This window comes from Cavia porcellus, unplaced genomic scaffold, assembly GCF_034190915.1.
Source record: "Cavia porcellus strain 051 isolate PalLab524CR breed Dunkin Hartley unplaced genomic scaffold, mCavPor4.1 scaffold_8, whole genome shotgun sequence".
NCBI lineage: Eukaryota > Metazoa > Chordata > Mammalia > Rodentia > Caviidae > Cavia > Cavia porcellus.
The window spans coordinates 41,635,195-41,651,410 of record NW_026947491.1 but is presented as its reverse complement, the minus strand read 5'-3'; the positions used below and the strand labels follow the sequence as shown (position 1 = coordinate 41,651,410).

The 16,216-nt window shown below is 39.5% G+C and overlaps 1 protein-coding gene across 3 annotated transcripts in view; it reads left to right on the top strand.

The window, feature by feature from the left end:
- Positions 1-1,982: 1,982 nt before the first annotated feature.
- Positions 1,983-16,216, top strand: part of Cers5 (ceramide synthase 5) — a 29,870-nt gene continuing 15,636 nt past the window's right edge. For all 3 annotated transcript variants that reach the window (XM_063254727.1, XM_063254728.1, XM_063254726.1), the window contains exon 1: positions 1,983-2,319. In XM_063254727.1, coding sequence (XP_063110797.1) covers positions 2,123-2,319 — 197 coding nt within the window. In that variant the 5' untranslated portion in view covers positions 1,983-2,122. The remainder of the gene's footprint in view (positions 2,320-16,216) is intronic.

Genomic DNA, 16,216 nt, shown 5'->3' with positions numbered 1-16,216 from the left:
CAGGAGTATTTCCAGATAATGCAACAATTCTTATGAAAAAAAAAAAAAAACCTACAGCCAAACAAAAAAATATTAATCATTTCTCCCTTTCAGCTCTCTAAATGAAGGCAACCTTGTTTGGACTTGGTATGTTGGTGAAAAGAGAATGAGGCCAGTATTTCTGTTGGCCAAGCAGGAAAAGAGCCAGTTTGGGGCCTTAGATGGTTACAGAGACTCTACTCATGACTGTTAGTAGACCAGCAGGGTCCCAGCAGCTTACTGATGATAGCACACTTAGCCAAAGTGAAAGGTGTGTCAAGATTTTGTCATCACATATTTCATCAGCAATATGTTTCCTAACAGTCAAGAGGCTGAAACTAGTATAAATTCACTTTGAGGGGAAAAAACTTTGAATAGAGTCTCAGACCAAGATCACTGTACACTGGTCCCACATGCTCATGTTCTGGGTTCCATGGGGGTTCTGGTTTAAATTCCTCTGGGATTCAAGGGGAAGTATACCTCCTTTTAAAGTTTATCTTGAATATATGGTAGTTACCATTAAATTATTAACTAGGTTTGGGTGAAAATGGCTTTAGGTAGTGGTTCTCATACCAGCAGCAGTGGCATCACCTCTGAGTTTGTTAGGAATAAGAAATGCAGGGCTCAGTTCTAGAGTGCTTGCCTTTCATATAGGAGACTCTGGGTTCAATGCTCAGGCCAGCACACCCCCACCTACCCCAAATAAAAACAGGGAAGAAAAAGGAAATTCATAGGCTCTGCTCTTACCTTCTGAAATTACATTCTTCTGCCTGATCCCAGAAAATTTATACAGTCTCCCTTCATGTAGGCTATTGGAAAGCTAAAGTCTGAGCTAATGAATGTTAGTTTGAAAAGCACTGAACTAAAGTAAATCTTTATCTTACTCCTTGGGATGTGCCCCTCCCAACTTTTAATTCTGGTATAAGCATACCTTCCTAGTTAAAATTTATCCTAAGGTGATAGATAGAGGTTTACTTCTGCCCCGCACCCCATCATTATAGTTAACCTGATAACTTTGTGTCCAGGTTTTAACAGAGTTCAGGATTCCTGGGCACTTGAGGGACAATTGTTTAGTCTGTTGAAGGTACCTAGGCTATGGCTGCCCTCTTTGTTCATATAGATTCACATAGACCTCACTGTTCAGTGTGAGAACCAAAAATCTGCAGTTTATAGGATACAGGTTAAGAGTTCTGGAGTCTGAAGACTTTGTAGATGCCACTTTTAATCTACATAGCCTTTGGCAAGCTGGCCTCTCTGGTCTTCAGTTTACTCCTCCATAGAATAGTGAAGTAGTATCTTCATGGGGTGAAAGTGAAATAACCTAAGTAAAATGTTCCGTGCAGTACCTGGCACATAGTAAACGTCACTAAATATTAGCCAACTTGTGTGTGTGCTGGGGATTAAACCCAGGGCTTCCTGCCTGCTAAGCACACGCTCTTAACATTGAGCTACCACTCCCAGCCTATTTTGCTGCCTTCATATTTTCCTTTGGGCGACTCCCTTTCCGTGTTGCTTTTCATTTTCTTCTCCCTGTGAGAAGAATAAAACGACTTTCTGAAGTCAGTTTTTTCAGAGGAAAAGTGATCATGATTTTGAAGGGAGTAAGAGGTGAAATGGGTTGAGCTCACAGAAAGGCAAGAAGGAAGACACTGGGAGTTTTAAAATGCCAGTGGTGGAGGGAGGCAGGAGGCACCAGCGAGATCCCAGCGAAGGCTGGGCTGGAAGCGAGCTGGGGCTGACGGACCGCGGCTGCCCTGGAGTGCTGGGGAGGAAGCGGCGAAGCCTGACCCCAAACACGGGGCCACTGGAGTCGAGGAGCCGTGGCGGTGCGGGCCAAGACGGGGCTGGAAGGAGGGCAGCGCCGCGCGAGAGGCCGCCAGCCCGCGGTGGCCAAGGTGCTGCGGGCGCGGGCGAGGTGGGGCGTGAAGAGGCGCGGCCTCGCGGAGGCTGCGGGCCGGATGGTGCCGCATCCTGGAAGGGGCCGGGCGGGGGTGGCCGCCGACTGGGCCCCGCCCCGGGGCCGCCTCCCCGCGGGTCCCGTTGGCCGTGGCTGCAGCTGAGAGAGTGGCGGCGCTGGCGGCGGTGGCCGCAGGGCGGGCATAAGATGGCGACTGCGGCGGCAGGAGCCCTAGGCCTGCTGTGGGGCTGGCTGTGGAGCGAGAGCTTCTGGCTGCCGCAGAACGTGAGCTGGGCCGACCTGGAGGCCCAGGGCCACGGCCACGGCTACCCACGCGCGCGGCACATCCTGTCTGCCTTCCCGCTGGCCGCAGGCATCTTCTCTGTGAGGCTGCTCTTCGAGCGGTGAGTCCGCGGCGGGGAGGACGGGGCCGCCTCGGGGCGCCGGCCGGGACCGCGGCGCTCGAGCTCGGGCTTGGGCTCGGGCTCGGCCGGCGGCGGGAAGCAGAACTGAGGAGGAAGCCGGAAGCCGGGGCCGGCGCCGCGAGGCCGCGGCGGGATGCTCGGAGGGCGGTCGTGCGGCCAGAGCTCCGGAGGTGCCGAGGGAGGGAGGAAGGCAGGGACGGCAGGAGCTCTCGGCCCCTTCAAGTTTCGATCCCAGGGGTCGCTTGGGGTTCGCTCGGCGGCCGCCCAGCCTCCAGGACCCTTCAGATCGGGAAACAGGGTGAGCGTGAGCTCGGGCGGGGATCGCGACGCGGGGAACGGGAAGGAACCCGAAGGGAGCCAGAGCTGAGGGCCACCGCAGGCTCGGGCAGCAGTTCCGAGCGAAGGGAGCAGGCCCGGGAGAACCTAAGACTTGTGAGGGCGTTTTAGCTGCGGAGAGTGAAGGAGCCGAGGGAAACCGTATTAGTTAAGCCTCCAGCCCTGATTTGTCAGCTCATGTACTTTGCTGTTGTCGTATGACAAAATAACTTAATGTAGTTGTTATAGGGCGTGTTGGAGCCTGAGGCTCCCAAAGAATGGGAAGATGTCAGATGAACTGCAGAACAGGCCTCGGAAGCCAGAGATGGAAAGAGGGATGGGGCCCGGGGGCTTATTAGGGGACAGCTGGTTGAGCCAACTTGTAGGGTTAGAAAAATCGAAACATACTTTGTCCAACCGTGTGCTCTTTGATAAAAGCGATTTCACCTGTGTGTGGTGAGCCCTAATCTGCTGGAAAATCATTGCGGATGTGGTGTGGTGATTTTATAACGTGGATTTTGATCAAGCTTACTCAAACTACAGAAAAGAAACAGCTTTCTGCATAGTTCTGAGGTAATGAGTGTGGCACTGTCCTGTTGTGTCCACTTTCATCCAAAACAGAAATGACTGGAATTCAGGAATGCCCTTTCTAGGCTAGAAATGCGTTTCAGACAAAATAATGTTTTACTCTCTAAAAAGTTAATATGTTTTGGATTACTTAGTTTGTCTATTTCTTTCTTTTTTTTTTTTTTATTGTTTATTTATTTATTTATTTATTTTTTGGTTTTTGTTGAGACGGGGTCTCTCTATGCAGTTAGGGCTGGCCTTGCGCTCACTTTGTCGCTCAGGCTGGTCTCGAACTCAGCAGTAATCCTCCTGCCTCAGCCAGTTTGTCTATTTCTGACACAAAAATCTTTTAAAATATTTCTGATACATAGCTAGTCATCCTGTTTGTTCATAGTATTTATCATCATCAAAAGGTGCTCCACCAAGTGCAAAAATAAAGATGCTTTTTAGCTGCAGCAAATGAAACACAAACATCTAAATGTCTCAGGAACTTACGTGAGTTTTGTCGTCATTTTGTGTTTTGAGACAGTCTTGCTTTATAGTACAGACTGACCTTGTACTCACAATGTAACCCAGGCTAGACTCCAATTTGCAGGGATCCTCCTGCTTCAGCCTCCCAAGTGCTGGGATTACAAGAATGTATCACTACTCCTAGCTGGCTGCAGTTTTAAAAAATATAGTTGTTGTATTAGTAATCCTGGACTGACGGCACAAATCACTTGTCTGTTTTAGGAGTTAACTAGATTCAGATGTTTTTAGTATCCATCCATAAGGGCTGAAAAAAGAAAGGAAATGTAATAACTATACAGGAAAACATAATTCAGGACAGAAAAGGTTTATTGTCTTAGGGAAGGATTTTTTATATTTCCTGTAAATATTTATACCAATATGTAATTTCCTTACATAATGGTAAAATAGCTTGCTACTTATAAACAACAATTTTATATGACTTTGTGTATTTTTTCAGACTCCAAAGATTCTTCCAGATGGCTGAAGACATATCTCCTGGCAGAGCCACTGGAAAGGATCCTTTACCTGTGGGAATTCTATCTGAATGTTTCTATGGTGCTTTAGTGTCAAGGGAGTAGGACTGGATAGAAATACTGAGCTGATAGCATTCTAGTATGATATTTCTTGGCTAATAAGGAGGGGCACCTTGTTTATTTCATGCTTGCTGTTAGGAAAGTTTAACCCTAGAAACAAGCTTGCTCTTTTGTTTTCCTTTAAGACCCTTTACCTCAGTAATGACAATTGACTGTTGAATTACCAATTCTTCTCATATTCCAGTCTTCCATAAAGGGTCTAGAAGCCATTCTTAAAGTGTAATACAAATCCTATTTGAAATACTAGGACACGGGGCTGGGGATTTAGCTCAGCGGCATAAGCGCCTGCCTTGCAAAGCAGACAGTTGTGAGTTTGACCCCTGGTACCGATAAAAACAAAAAAGACAAAAAAAAAAAAAAAAAAAAAAAAACCAAACAAACAAAAAAGAAATACTAGGACACAACCTTTTCTACCTTTTTTTCATTGCTTATATCCCATCTATTTGGTTTCTAGAAGTGATTCATAATAGTCATAGAGTGCTAAAAGGCAGCTCCAGTATCTTTTTTACAGACAATAAACTAAAAGTATTTTGCAGAAAACCAGGTTTGTTGGTACCCACCTATAATCCCAGCACTCAGGAGGCTGAGGCAGGAGGATTACCATGAGTTTGAGGCCTGCCAGGGTTGCATAGTAAAAGTTGTTTTAAAAATAAATACATACATAAATAAAAATTTTTTAGAAGTCCTACGGTTATATTATCTGGAGGAGGGGTGAGGTTGGGGGCTAGAACCAGATCATTTTTCCTACCTCAGGGTTCTTACTTCTGTATGATACAGCTATATTTTTCTATTCCTTTAACATTCTTTATACTAAAGATTTAACCTCTTGTTCCTAGAGTTTCAGGATTTGGTGAACAAATCCTATTCGTATTCTGATTTTAATGTATTTTTCTGAAGGATGCTCAAAGTGTATATATATTTTAATGAGCCTTATATGATCCCCCTTAATAAATGGTTTCTTTCTTATTTTAGGAATCTGTCAAAAATATAGATTTTTACAATTGCTTTTTACTCTTTTCCTTCTCATAAACCACAATGACATTTACTTTTTTTTTTTTTTCATATTCCCTAGAAAACTGCAACCTCATCTGATAGGGATGACTTGAAAAGCAGTGTCCTACCGTAAATAAGATGTATTTAGCTATTTACTTTGCTAAAGAACTAGAGGTGAGCAGCTCAGAGGTACAGCACTTGCATAGCATGCAGAAAGCCCTGAATTTGATCTCCAGCAATGCAAAAAATAAATAAAAAAGCTAGGTGATGGAGCACTTCTGTAATACCTATGATTCCAGCACTCTAGTAGGCAGATCACAAATACAAATCTAACTTGGGCAGTTTAGCAAAAATAAAAAGGGATGGGAATGTGGTCATTGCGAAGGCCGTAAGTTCAATCTCCAGTGCTCCTAAATTAATCAATAAATACATACCAAGAAAAATAGAAGAATACAGAAGCAATTCTGTAAATACAATTATTACCTATCAGAGAACAGAGACTTTCCTTGTGGATCTCTGGTTGCATTGTGGTGATCTGTGCTAAGCACACTAGGTTGTTTATAACACATGATCAGCCATTGCTTAGTGAAATGGCACCCAGCTACTCATATGCCCAACAAATAACCTGGAATGTGGATCTTCTATCTGAAATAGATGTTTGCTTTAATGAGGTGGGATTATAATTCTTTGTCTCCATTGTTAAAATTCACCATACTTGTATTCTATGTATTTTCTCTACAGCTTCTGTCTTTCCTCCTTCTCCTTACACACATACTCAAGCTATTTCCTGTACCCACCCTATCATAAGAGAAACAAAAATTCTTCCACTTAGTGCTTCATGATATTATGTTATTTATTGAAACCCTCAGGTTAAAGAATAATTTAAACTAGATCTGTTGGGTCTGATTTAAAGTAAATCTTAAAGGTAAACTTGAAACTGATTTAAACTAAATTTTAAAGGTAAACTTGAAACTTACTAGCCAGTTCCTTGAATACTTATTCCTTAGAATCAAATAGGTTTGAGTCTTAATATTGATGCCATTAGGTGTATGTATAGGTTGGTTGGTTAGTTTTGCGGTGCTGAAGATTGAACTCAGGTCCGTCCCACAGAGCTACATCCCCAATCCTTTTTTCCTTTTTTAAAAAAAATTTATTTTCAGACAGTTCCTCCTTAAGTGACTAATTGCCCAGGCTGGGCTGAAATTTATAGTCCTGCTGTCTCAGACTCCCAGAGTTCTGGGATTACAGACGTGTGTGACACCTATATAGGTTCATTTATTTTGAGTATATTATTAGTAGAATCTTTCTGTTGCAGAAGAAGAATCTTTTGTGAATGATATATTGCTTTTGGGGCATCCAAAGGGAAAATACTCCAATGCATTGCTTCTTATTCCAGTTCTACCTTCTGTACTTACTTTATTACCATTCTTGTTTGTTTGTTTTGTTTTTTGAGACAAGGTCTCACTTTGTAGTTCAGACTGGCCTTTTTTTTAAAATCAAAAATCAAACTCAGGACCTCGCACTTGCCAAGTAGACACAGTGCCTGAGTGTATTCCTGGCCCCTAGAGTGGTCTTGAACTCACTGTGTAGCCAAGGCAGGTCTCAAACTCACAGCAATCCTGCCTCAATATCAAATCCTGAGATTATAAGCATGTTTCTCCATGCCTAGATCTTTTGTACTTATTTTAAATGCAGCATCACTGGGGTGTCAAAAGTACCATTGTCTGTCACCTAGGACTGAACAAGCTTATTTGCTTGCCTGTCACGTAACCAACAGCAAGAGTAGTGACTCATTTTCTTGCACACATTTCTTTCTTTCTCCCTTTTTTCTTTTTTTCTTTTTTTCTCCTTGCTTGCTTGCTTGCTTGCTTGTACTAGGAATTGAACTCAGGATCTTGCGCTTGCCAGCCAGGCACTTAGCCCCAGTCTTGTGCACATTTCTTAATATTCCTTTCATTTTCCTCTTGTAAGCTTGATGCTTCTGCTGCATACGCTCCCTGTTTTCCCCATTTTGATGAGTGGAAGAAAAGTTTCTCTCTGATAGACCTGTTGTCCTCCTCCCAGATGCATGGCATGTCACAGCATTGTGGTCAAGTATTACTGTGTCCTCTAGAGAGGAAAAAAGGCTTTGGGAAGAATGGTAATAGCTTCTAACTATTCCACTGCTTTCCTAAAGGTATTCTGTTCAGCATTATTGATTCATAAATCCCAGAATTTATGAGGTTTGCAGATCCAGCAAAGTGAGATTAGAAAAGATGACTACATGACTCTTCCCTTATCTAAAAGCTCACCTCTTAATAAGTTCCAGATGAGCAGAAGCCTTCTGCGTCTCTTCTTTCTGGAACAATGCCCCAGCCATTTCTGCACAGTGGGCGTTGATGCTCTCCAGACAACCCAGTACTCTCATGCCTGAGGTCTGTCTAGTTCCTGACTTATCCCTGGAGACAATATATTCGTCACTGAAAAGAAACGCCAGATATTTTTGCTGTGGCCACTTCCTGATTCAGAAAACTAAGGTTTTCTAAATAGATAAAGAAGAGATTAATGAAGGGAAGAAGTAAAATATATACCTTCTTTATAGAGTGGGCTGGCTGAGATATATCTGTTTTGATGTCCTCTCCAGAGATACTTTTAGCCAGATAAAAACTGACTTCTAAAGAATGTACCAAGTTGACATCTTTGTACTTGGATCTATTCTTTTTCTTTTCGATACTGGGGATGGAACTCGTGCTTGCCAGGCAGGTCCTCCTTTTTTTACCTTAGGTAAGTAAATAAGTTATAGGAGTTAACCACAATCATTTCTTTATTTTATTTTATTTTATTTTTTGAGACAGGGTCTTATTATGTAGTGCAGGCTGGTTTTGAATTTGCTTATGTAGCCGAAGCTGGCCTCAAACTCATGGCAGTCCTCTTGCCTCAGCCTCCTGAGTACTGAGGTTACAGGTATGAGCCACCACACCCAGCACCATAACCATTTCTAATGTAAAAAATAAAAGTATTTTTAATAACTAGTTTTCCTAGATAGAAAAGGTTTAAATTATCTAGATTACTCTGTCTGGTATAGTAAACCCATAGCTAGCTATCTGTGGCTCTTGGGGATTCCAAATGTGATGTCAGAATTGAGAAGTATTAATGACTGTAAAGTGCACACTGAATTTCAAAGACAAAAGAGTGTGGCTATCTTAAATATCAAAATTACTTGTTTATTTTATTTTATTTTTTGAGACAGGATCTTGTTATGTAGTTCAGGTTAGTCTTGAATTTACTATGTAGTCTGTGTGTGTGTGTGTGTGTGTCTTTTTGAGAAGGGGTTTCACTGTGCAGTTTAGGCTGGCCTTGAACTCTCTTTGTAGCCCAGGCTGGAATTGAACTCATAGCAATCTTCTTGCCTCAGCTTCCCAAGTTCTGGGATTACAGGAATGTACCACCATGCTTCCTCTTCGAAAGTGGCTATTAGAAAATTTAAAATTGTTTATGTGATTCACATTCCATTTCTGTTGGGCAGTGCTGATGAGAATTTTAAGGTAAATTCATGTTTGATTTAAGCTTTATAACCAAAAAGTAGTACAGAGATTACACCTTGCTTTAAGCAGCTGGTCTTTCTAAAAAAAATTATAGAAAATGGAATTTTAAAATGTTAATTATTCCCTGAATGATTTAAATGATTTTTTATTCTGCGTAATATTCAGTTGAGGGTGGTTCTAGCCAACCATTGCTCTGCTTTCTGTTTTTTATGTGTCTGCTCAGTAGTCAATGATCTGTAAACATACAAGTTTTTCAGATAGTTAAATGTACATAGGGAACTGTACACACCTGGTAAGACAAGGAGAATAATCACACTCCATTATATCGTTTTGTAAAATATAAGATTTCTTTGAAAGAATATTTCTTGTAGACTTTAGTTTTGGGTAATGTCAATACTGGAAGTTTCAATTTATAGGCACGGGGGTCTTAAAGTAATCAGACTCTTGGGGTTGTGTTTAATTCTTCTTGGGAATGTTTGGTCATAGACTATTAAAGTTGGTTAACTTGAATTTCTACTGATTCCCCATTCTTCGACCTTTTACACTTAATAAACACGAAGCTGATAGGTTATCGGACGACCTAAAATGACAAAATTGAAGTTTATTTTCTTCCTTACAGGTGGCAAATTTCCTTAAAATACTTCAATCTTTTAGTTGATGAGAGTTTAGTACTGTGTATTCCAGATGTCAGACTGTGTTGAAAGGTTGTAAAAAGATGATTGGTTTCTACCCTTAGGGAGAGAGCCAGAAAAATCAGTGATTAAAATACAGTGTGATAAAGTGTAAGTACAAGATGTTATACAAGTTTGGAAAAAAATAAATTTAGTACTTACATTGGTAACTAAAATACTTTAGACTTAGTGTCTCTCTGACATACAGTTTATCTCTTGGACTACGAAAGACCATAAAAATTTATTGAGAGAGCTTTTTATTATGCCTTTTCCCTCATTACTTATTGTCTCCTGTATATGTATATGTGTGTGTTTCAACTTTAAGCAAACATGTTAAGTTATATTATTATTCATCCATTTTAAAATGTGTGCTGGATATGATGGTGGACACCTGTAATCCAGCTTTTCTGGAGGCTGAGGCAAAAGGATTACAAATTCAAGTGCAGCTTGGGCAATTTAGTGAGAATTTTAGAATTTAAAAAGGGATAGGTTTGTAGCTCAGTGTTAGAACACTTGCCTAGAATACACAAGCCCTGGATTTAATAATCCCCAGTGCAATACATACACACCAAAAAAGTCATAATTGTATTTAATGAAATGAATGAGTCTATTCTGCCACTGTAGCATGAGTTCATTTTAATAAACTATTCTAGTATATTAGAATGATTGAATTTACAGAAGTTATGTATACACCCACATTTAGAAAGATATCTTACCGAAGATCCCTTTGCTTCTGCTTTTGCTTCTGTCTAGGTAATCTTGATTATTTTGTTGTTTTGTTTTGTTTTTTTTGATTTTTTGCCCGTTTGTGTGGTGCTGTGGATCAAATCCATGGTTTTGCTTTAAATGTGCTAGGCAAATAGTATACCACTGAGCTATATCTCCAGTCCCTGATAATTTTTTCTAGATAGTTTTCATATTCCCTTTTTCTTTCATATTGTCTGTAACGTGTTTGTAGTAAAGGAGCTGAGTAAGTGAATAATAGCAGATTAAAGCTAGAATGCGAAGAGAAAAATTCAAAGGTCTTGAATGGAACTATTGTCAGTAGGTCCTAACTGAATTGTTCTTTGGGGAGGACCTTCAGATTGGGCTCAATTTACAGGCTTATCTCCTCTGCAAAGTTGTGTGTCTCTACCACATTGCTATTAGCTAGTCAATAAGTGTTGACTAATGACTCTGAAACTTGATTCTGCTTTTGACACTGTGACCTTGGTACAGTAATTTTCTTTTTGACTCCTAAAATTCCTATGCACTGTAGCAACAGATTTTTAAATATTTTGATCTCAGGACTTAATACTTTTAAAAATTACTCAAAACCCTAAAGAATTCTTGTTTATGATAGTTATATCTATCAATATTTCCTGTATTAAAAATTAAAATTGAGAAAACTTCAAATGTGTATTTAGTTATCTAAAAGTAATCATAGGGCTGGTGATGTGGCTCAGTGATAGAGTTCTTGCATGCACAAGGCATATATATATATATATATATATATATAGCTTAGAGCATATAAATATTAACTGTTTTGGGTTATATATATATATATAAAATGCATGGTAGCATTTTAATGGAAAGTTATATATATATATATATATATATATATATATATATATATATATAATGCATGGTAGCATTTTAATGGAAAGTAATTTATTTTTTAATAAAATTGAGTTCAGCCAAGCATGGTAGCCATACAATCTCAGCACTGTGATTCCAGCATTCTGGAGGCTGAAACAGGAAGATCACTTCAAGTTTGAGTCTACCCAGAACTACACAGTGAGACACTGTCTAAAAAAAGCAAAAAATAAAATTGATGGGAGGCTGCAAGTTGGAGACCAGCTTGGGGCTACAATGTGAGTTCAAGGCCAGCCTGAACTGCGTAGTGAAACCCTATCTCAAAAAAGCGGAGAGAGAGAGACAGATAAGTGAGAGGAGGATCACTACAAATTCAAGGCCAGCCTAGGCTTCATGAGTTCAAGTGCTGCCTGAATTGCATAGCCAGATCCTGTCTCAGAAACAAACAAACAAAAACAATAGTGTTGTTTAGTACTTTTGCAAATCCCAAAAGTTGACTGAATATCAGTCAGCTAGATTCTCATAATCATTTTTTGAATTGAGTGTGTAAGATTGGGTTGTTTTGGTTGAAGAAGATGAAGGAAATCTGATCATATTTCATATACATGTCTAGAATATGGCCATACATGTATAATGTGTAGTTGGAAATGTAGTAGAAACGTCATAAATATTCTGCAAGGGGTTTAGGACCTCTACACAGTTACCCAACTACATTCCTGAACCTTCTTCATAAAAAGTAAAATGTTCTAACTAAACTCCAAGTTAGGGTGGGGATATAACGCAGTGGTAGAACACATGAATGGCCTTGGGTTCAATCTCTAGCACCCATTCCCCATAAATTTCAAGTTAGTCTTAGTTTGTGTCAACCCAAAACAGTTAATATTTATATGCTCTAAGTAATGATTTATTACTTGAAGATTTATTGCCTTTATTGGAATCAGATGTAAGTTAGATATTAATTCTGCTTTTTCCTCACAGTACCTAGTAGTCTTAATCAGAATATACAATATATTAATCGTAACTCAGATCTTTAAGACCAGAGCATACCTAGGTCCAGGTGAAGATAACTTTGCTAAAATGGAAAAAGAATGATAGTCTGATACAGTGTGTGCTTTGTCAAGGTTAGGAGAGTATGTATTGTAGAAATTCTTTTTTTTTTTTTTAAGTTTGGGTTTCTGCTTTGTTTCAACAGTAAATTTATCCATGTTTTTTATGGTCCTTAAAGGAAAGTACAAAAATTACTTGCTTATAGATCAGGAAAGAAATGAAATCTTGGGTTTGGTTGTATATTGAACTTGAAAATTAAAGTACTTTGTGCAAAATGAATCCTTTTAAGAATTTACTCAAAAATACACTTACAATTAAATGTGGGGACACACACCTATAATCCCACCATTGTGTGAGGGTGAGGTAGGAGGAGCCCAAATTTGAGCCCAGTGTATGCAGTTTAGGCTCACAATAAAAACATGGGTTGTAACTCAGTGCAAGGGCCCAAGTATGAATGAATGAATGAATGAATGAATGAATGACGTGGTTGGGAATCACCACACAGAGTATTAGTGTAGTTTAACAATTTTTCAAATTTTTTTCTTTAGGGTTAATTTTCACTCTTAAAAGTTACTGAGCTGGGGCTGGGGATTTAGCTCAGGGGCTTAAGTGCCTCCCTGGTAAGTGCAAGGTCGTGAGTTCAATCCCCGTACCAAAAAAAAACTCAAAAAAAAAGTTACTGAGCCATGGCCGGAGGTTTAGCTCAGCTACAAAAAAGCACCTGCTTGGCAAACACGAAGTTGTGAGTTTGATCCCTGGTACCAAAAAAAAAGTTACTGAGCCAGTCATTGTGGTGGACATACAGCCCATGTGGGGCTGAGGCAGGAGGATTACCACAATTTCAAGGCCAACCTTAAAGTACAGTGAGACCCTGCCTCAAACAAAAGTTATTGAGTACCCCAGGGAGGCTTCTGTTCATCATACTTGAAATTAAAATTAAGAAGTTTAAGAAATACATATTGATTATGCCTGGCTTCTATGGCTCTAGAAAGCTAGGGTGAGAGAATTGCAGTTTTAAGCTCAGTCATGCTAACTGATTGACTTAAGACATTGTCTAAAATACTGGGCTGGGGATATAACTCAGGGTAAAGGCCATGGCTTTAATCTCCAGTACTGGAAAATATTTTCCAGAAAAAAAATTAATGAGAACAACATTTATTTTACATTTTGGTGAATTGTTTTAATTTCTGACTTAATAGAAGACAGCTGAATTGATTTCACCGGCCTCTATATTCAGTCTATTGGGTTGTATTGTTTAGTTGAAGTATTTGAAGAAAAATTGGACTTACTCAAACATGTTGTTGAAAAGGGGGAAGTATTTTAATAACCTTATCAGATATTTTCCTTTGATACCACACCAAAACACAAGTGGTAATGTCTTAAGGTTATTTGCAGTAGGAATCTGAAACCATATCAATGAGCTAGTCACATTCTTATGTTATAATCCCTGTGAACAGGGAAAAACTAAATAAAACTCTTTGGACTGCATTATATTTTCATTGGAAATCATGTATCCATTTGTAAATTACTGATTCACTGAACTGCACAAATCTCCCACATTATATAATATTTAAAAACCATACTAATCCTTAATCATGATGAATGTAATCATTATGAACTGTAAACATGTACTGATAAAAAATAAAAACTAGTTATGGCTTATATCTAGTTGTCCCCCAAAGCCTCATGCCTCATGGGTGAGGCTTTTGGGAGGGACTGGATCATGGGTGTGTGCTACTAGATTAGTCCACTCATATGCATGATGGATTTGCTGAAGAGGGAAGACCCACCTTAGGTGTGGGTGGCACCAACCAATTGGCTTGTGGCCTGGGTAGAATAAAAAGGGAAAGGAGAAGAAATGCTATGCTGTCAGACAACTATGGATTGAAACCTCTGAAGACTGTGAGCTAAAATAAACCTCTGCCTCTCCTTCTTTATCTTGTAGGTGTTAAGTATTTTTCCCAGCAGCAAGAAAGTAACTAAAACATCTTACCTTAACCAGTCTTATCAAAAGAGACTTAAGATATTGGGAAATGGTTAGCTCAAAGACAAGTTTTCTAAAATTCTAATTTTTACTTTAAAATCTTTTAATTATATAAGTGTTTTTCTTGAAACACAAGGTTCACTTCATTTATTTTCCAAAAAAATGTCTGCTAAATATCCAGATCTGAATGAATGACAGTGGTTTGCCAGTCATTCTTACAGGCAAATACAGTACTGCATAGTATTGTATAAAAAAGGGCATGGGTCAGCACGCAACAGTCACCCAAGTGCATCTCCTTGAAGTAACCATATACATATATATGGAATATCTATATACGTGTGTGTGTGTGTGTGTGTGTGTGTGTGTGTGTGTGAGCACGTGTGTTTTAAGAGGGCAGAATTTTTCTATATAGTTCAGGCAGGCTTTAAACTCACTGTGTAACCCGTATTGGCTTCAAACTTATGGTGATCTTTCTGCCTCAGCCTTCTCAGTGCTGGAATTACAGGCATCCACCAACATGCCTGGCTTAGAGACAGCCATATACTTTGGTATGCAGCAGACATGCTTTATGGGTGCTTCCATTTACCACTGAATACTTTTTTAAAATGTACTCAAGGATCAAAATTTTTTTTTTTTTTGTCTTTTTCGTTTTTATCGGTACCAGGGATCGAACTCACGACCACACACTTCAAGGAAGGCGCTTATGCTGCTGAGCTAAATCCCCAGCCCCAAGGATCAAGATTTAACAAAATTGCTTTTATTGGTTCTTCAAGGACATTCTTTTTTTAAAATTTTTTATTATTTAGAAGGTAGTGAAATACAATATCACAAGACAGAATAAAGCCAACTAAGGCAGTGCAGTGAAACTGGTACAGAACATCACAACAGGCTAGTGGGATAACAGTAATAGGTACCATAGTATATCTCATTATCTTCACAGTAGTTGTTCTTTCAATCAAGTATAGCAAAATCAAACCAGATATACATCATTATAGAACTTATCAAAATAATATTGAATAGAGCAATACAATTAATCAGAACAAAGCAAAACAGTGATAACAATATTTGCCTTCAAAGAGATGGTAGAAGGAAATCCCCCCATTTGCTATATTGCATATGGTCAACCTCCCAAGAGATGCTCAGACCTCTGGTTCCCATTTGCTAACGGGGGTGGGGAGGATGTTTGATTCTTAGCCCGCGTGTTCATGGCTGCTTATTAGGGAGGTGACATTCTTCAGTAAAATATGTGTGCATCTCTGTGTGCATGTGTGCACCTATGAGTGCTGGAAATGGAACTCAAAGCCTTGTGCATGTTAAGCATGTTCTGTACTCTCACAGTTTCTAATTGAGAGGACATCCTGATACAGAAACTATTAGTGTAATTTGGTACCACTACCTTGCTTTGAGCTAATGGGCTATAGTTTTATCTACCGTTGCATTGCACCCTCACTGCAAACATTAACACAATGGAAGAGACAGATAATATCTTAATATTGTTGTGAAAGTTTACCCCTTCAGAGAACTTTAGGAGTCAACAGACAATGTATACTTTGAGGCCTTTTCTTTCTTTAACTTTTAATTAGACCCTGCTCTAAGTGTTAAACAGTGAATCCTCATAGTAACTTTATTAGGTAGTTTGGTACTAGTGTTAGGTTCATTTGACAAATGAGAAAAGAGAAACAAAAAAAGTAACTTAAGATGATTCTTCTATTGATGCATACCAAGCAGTCTACATTTGCTAGCGAGATAAAGGGAGATAAGTAGAAGAGTGACAGTGAGGAAGCCAAGAGAAAAAGAAAGCATTTCAAGAGGGAGACATGGTCAATAATGTAAAATGCTGATGAAAAGTCAAGTGAGATAAAGCACTAGAAAGCTCCTTTGATTCCCCTCAAAGGGGATCATTGACGACTTTGGCAAGAACAGCTTTAGTGAAGTACAGGGCAGAAACCAAAAGAGACAGGGAGGAGAGCTGAGGAATGAGTGGGAGCTGGAAGAGAAGTCAGGAGGAGACAGCTTTAGTTATGAAGTAGGAGAAAGTTGGAGGATGCTAGGGCCAGGAAGAGTTGGAAAACTTGAATGTTTTTAAAGTCTGATGAG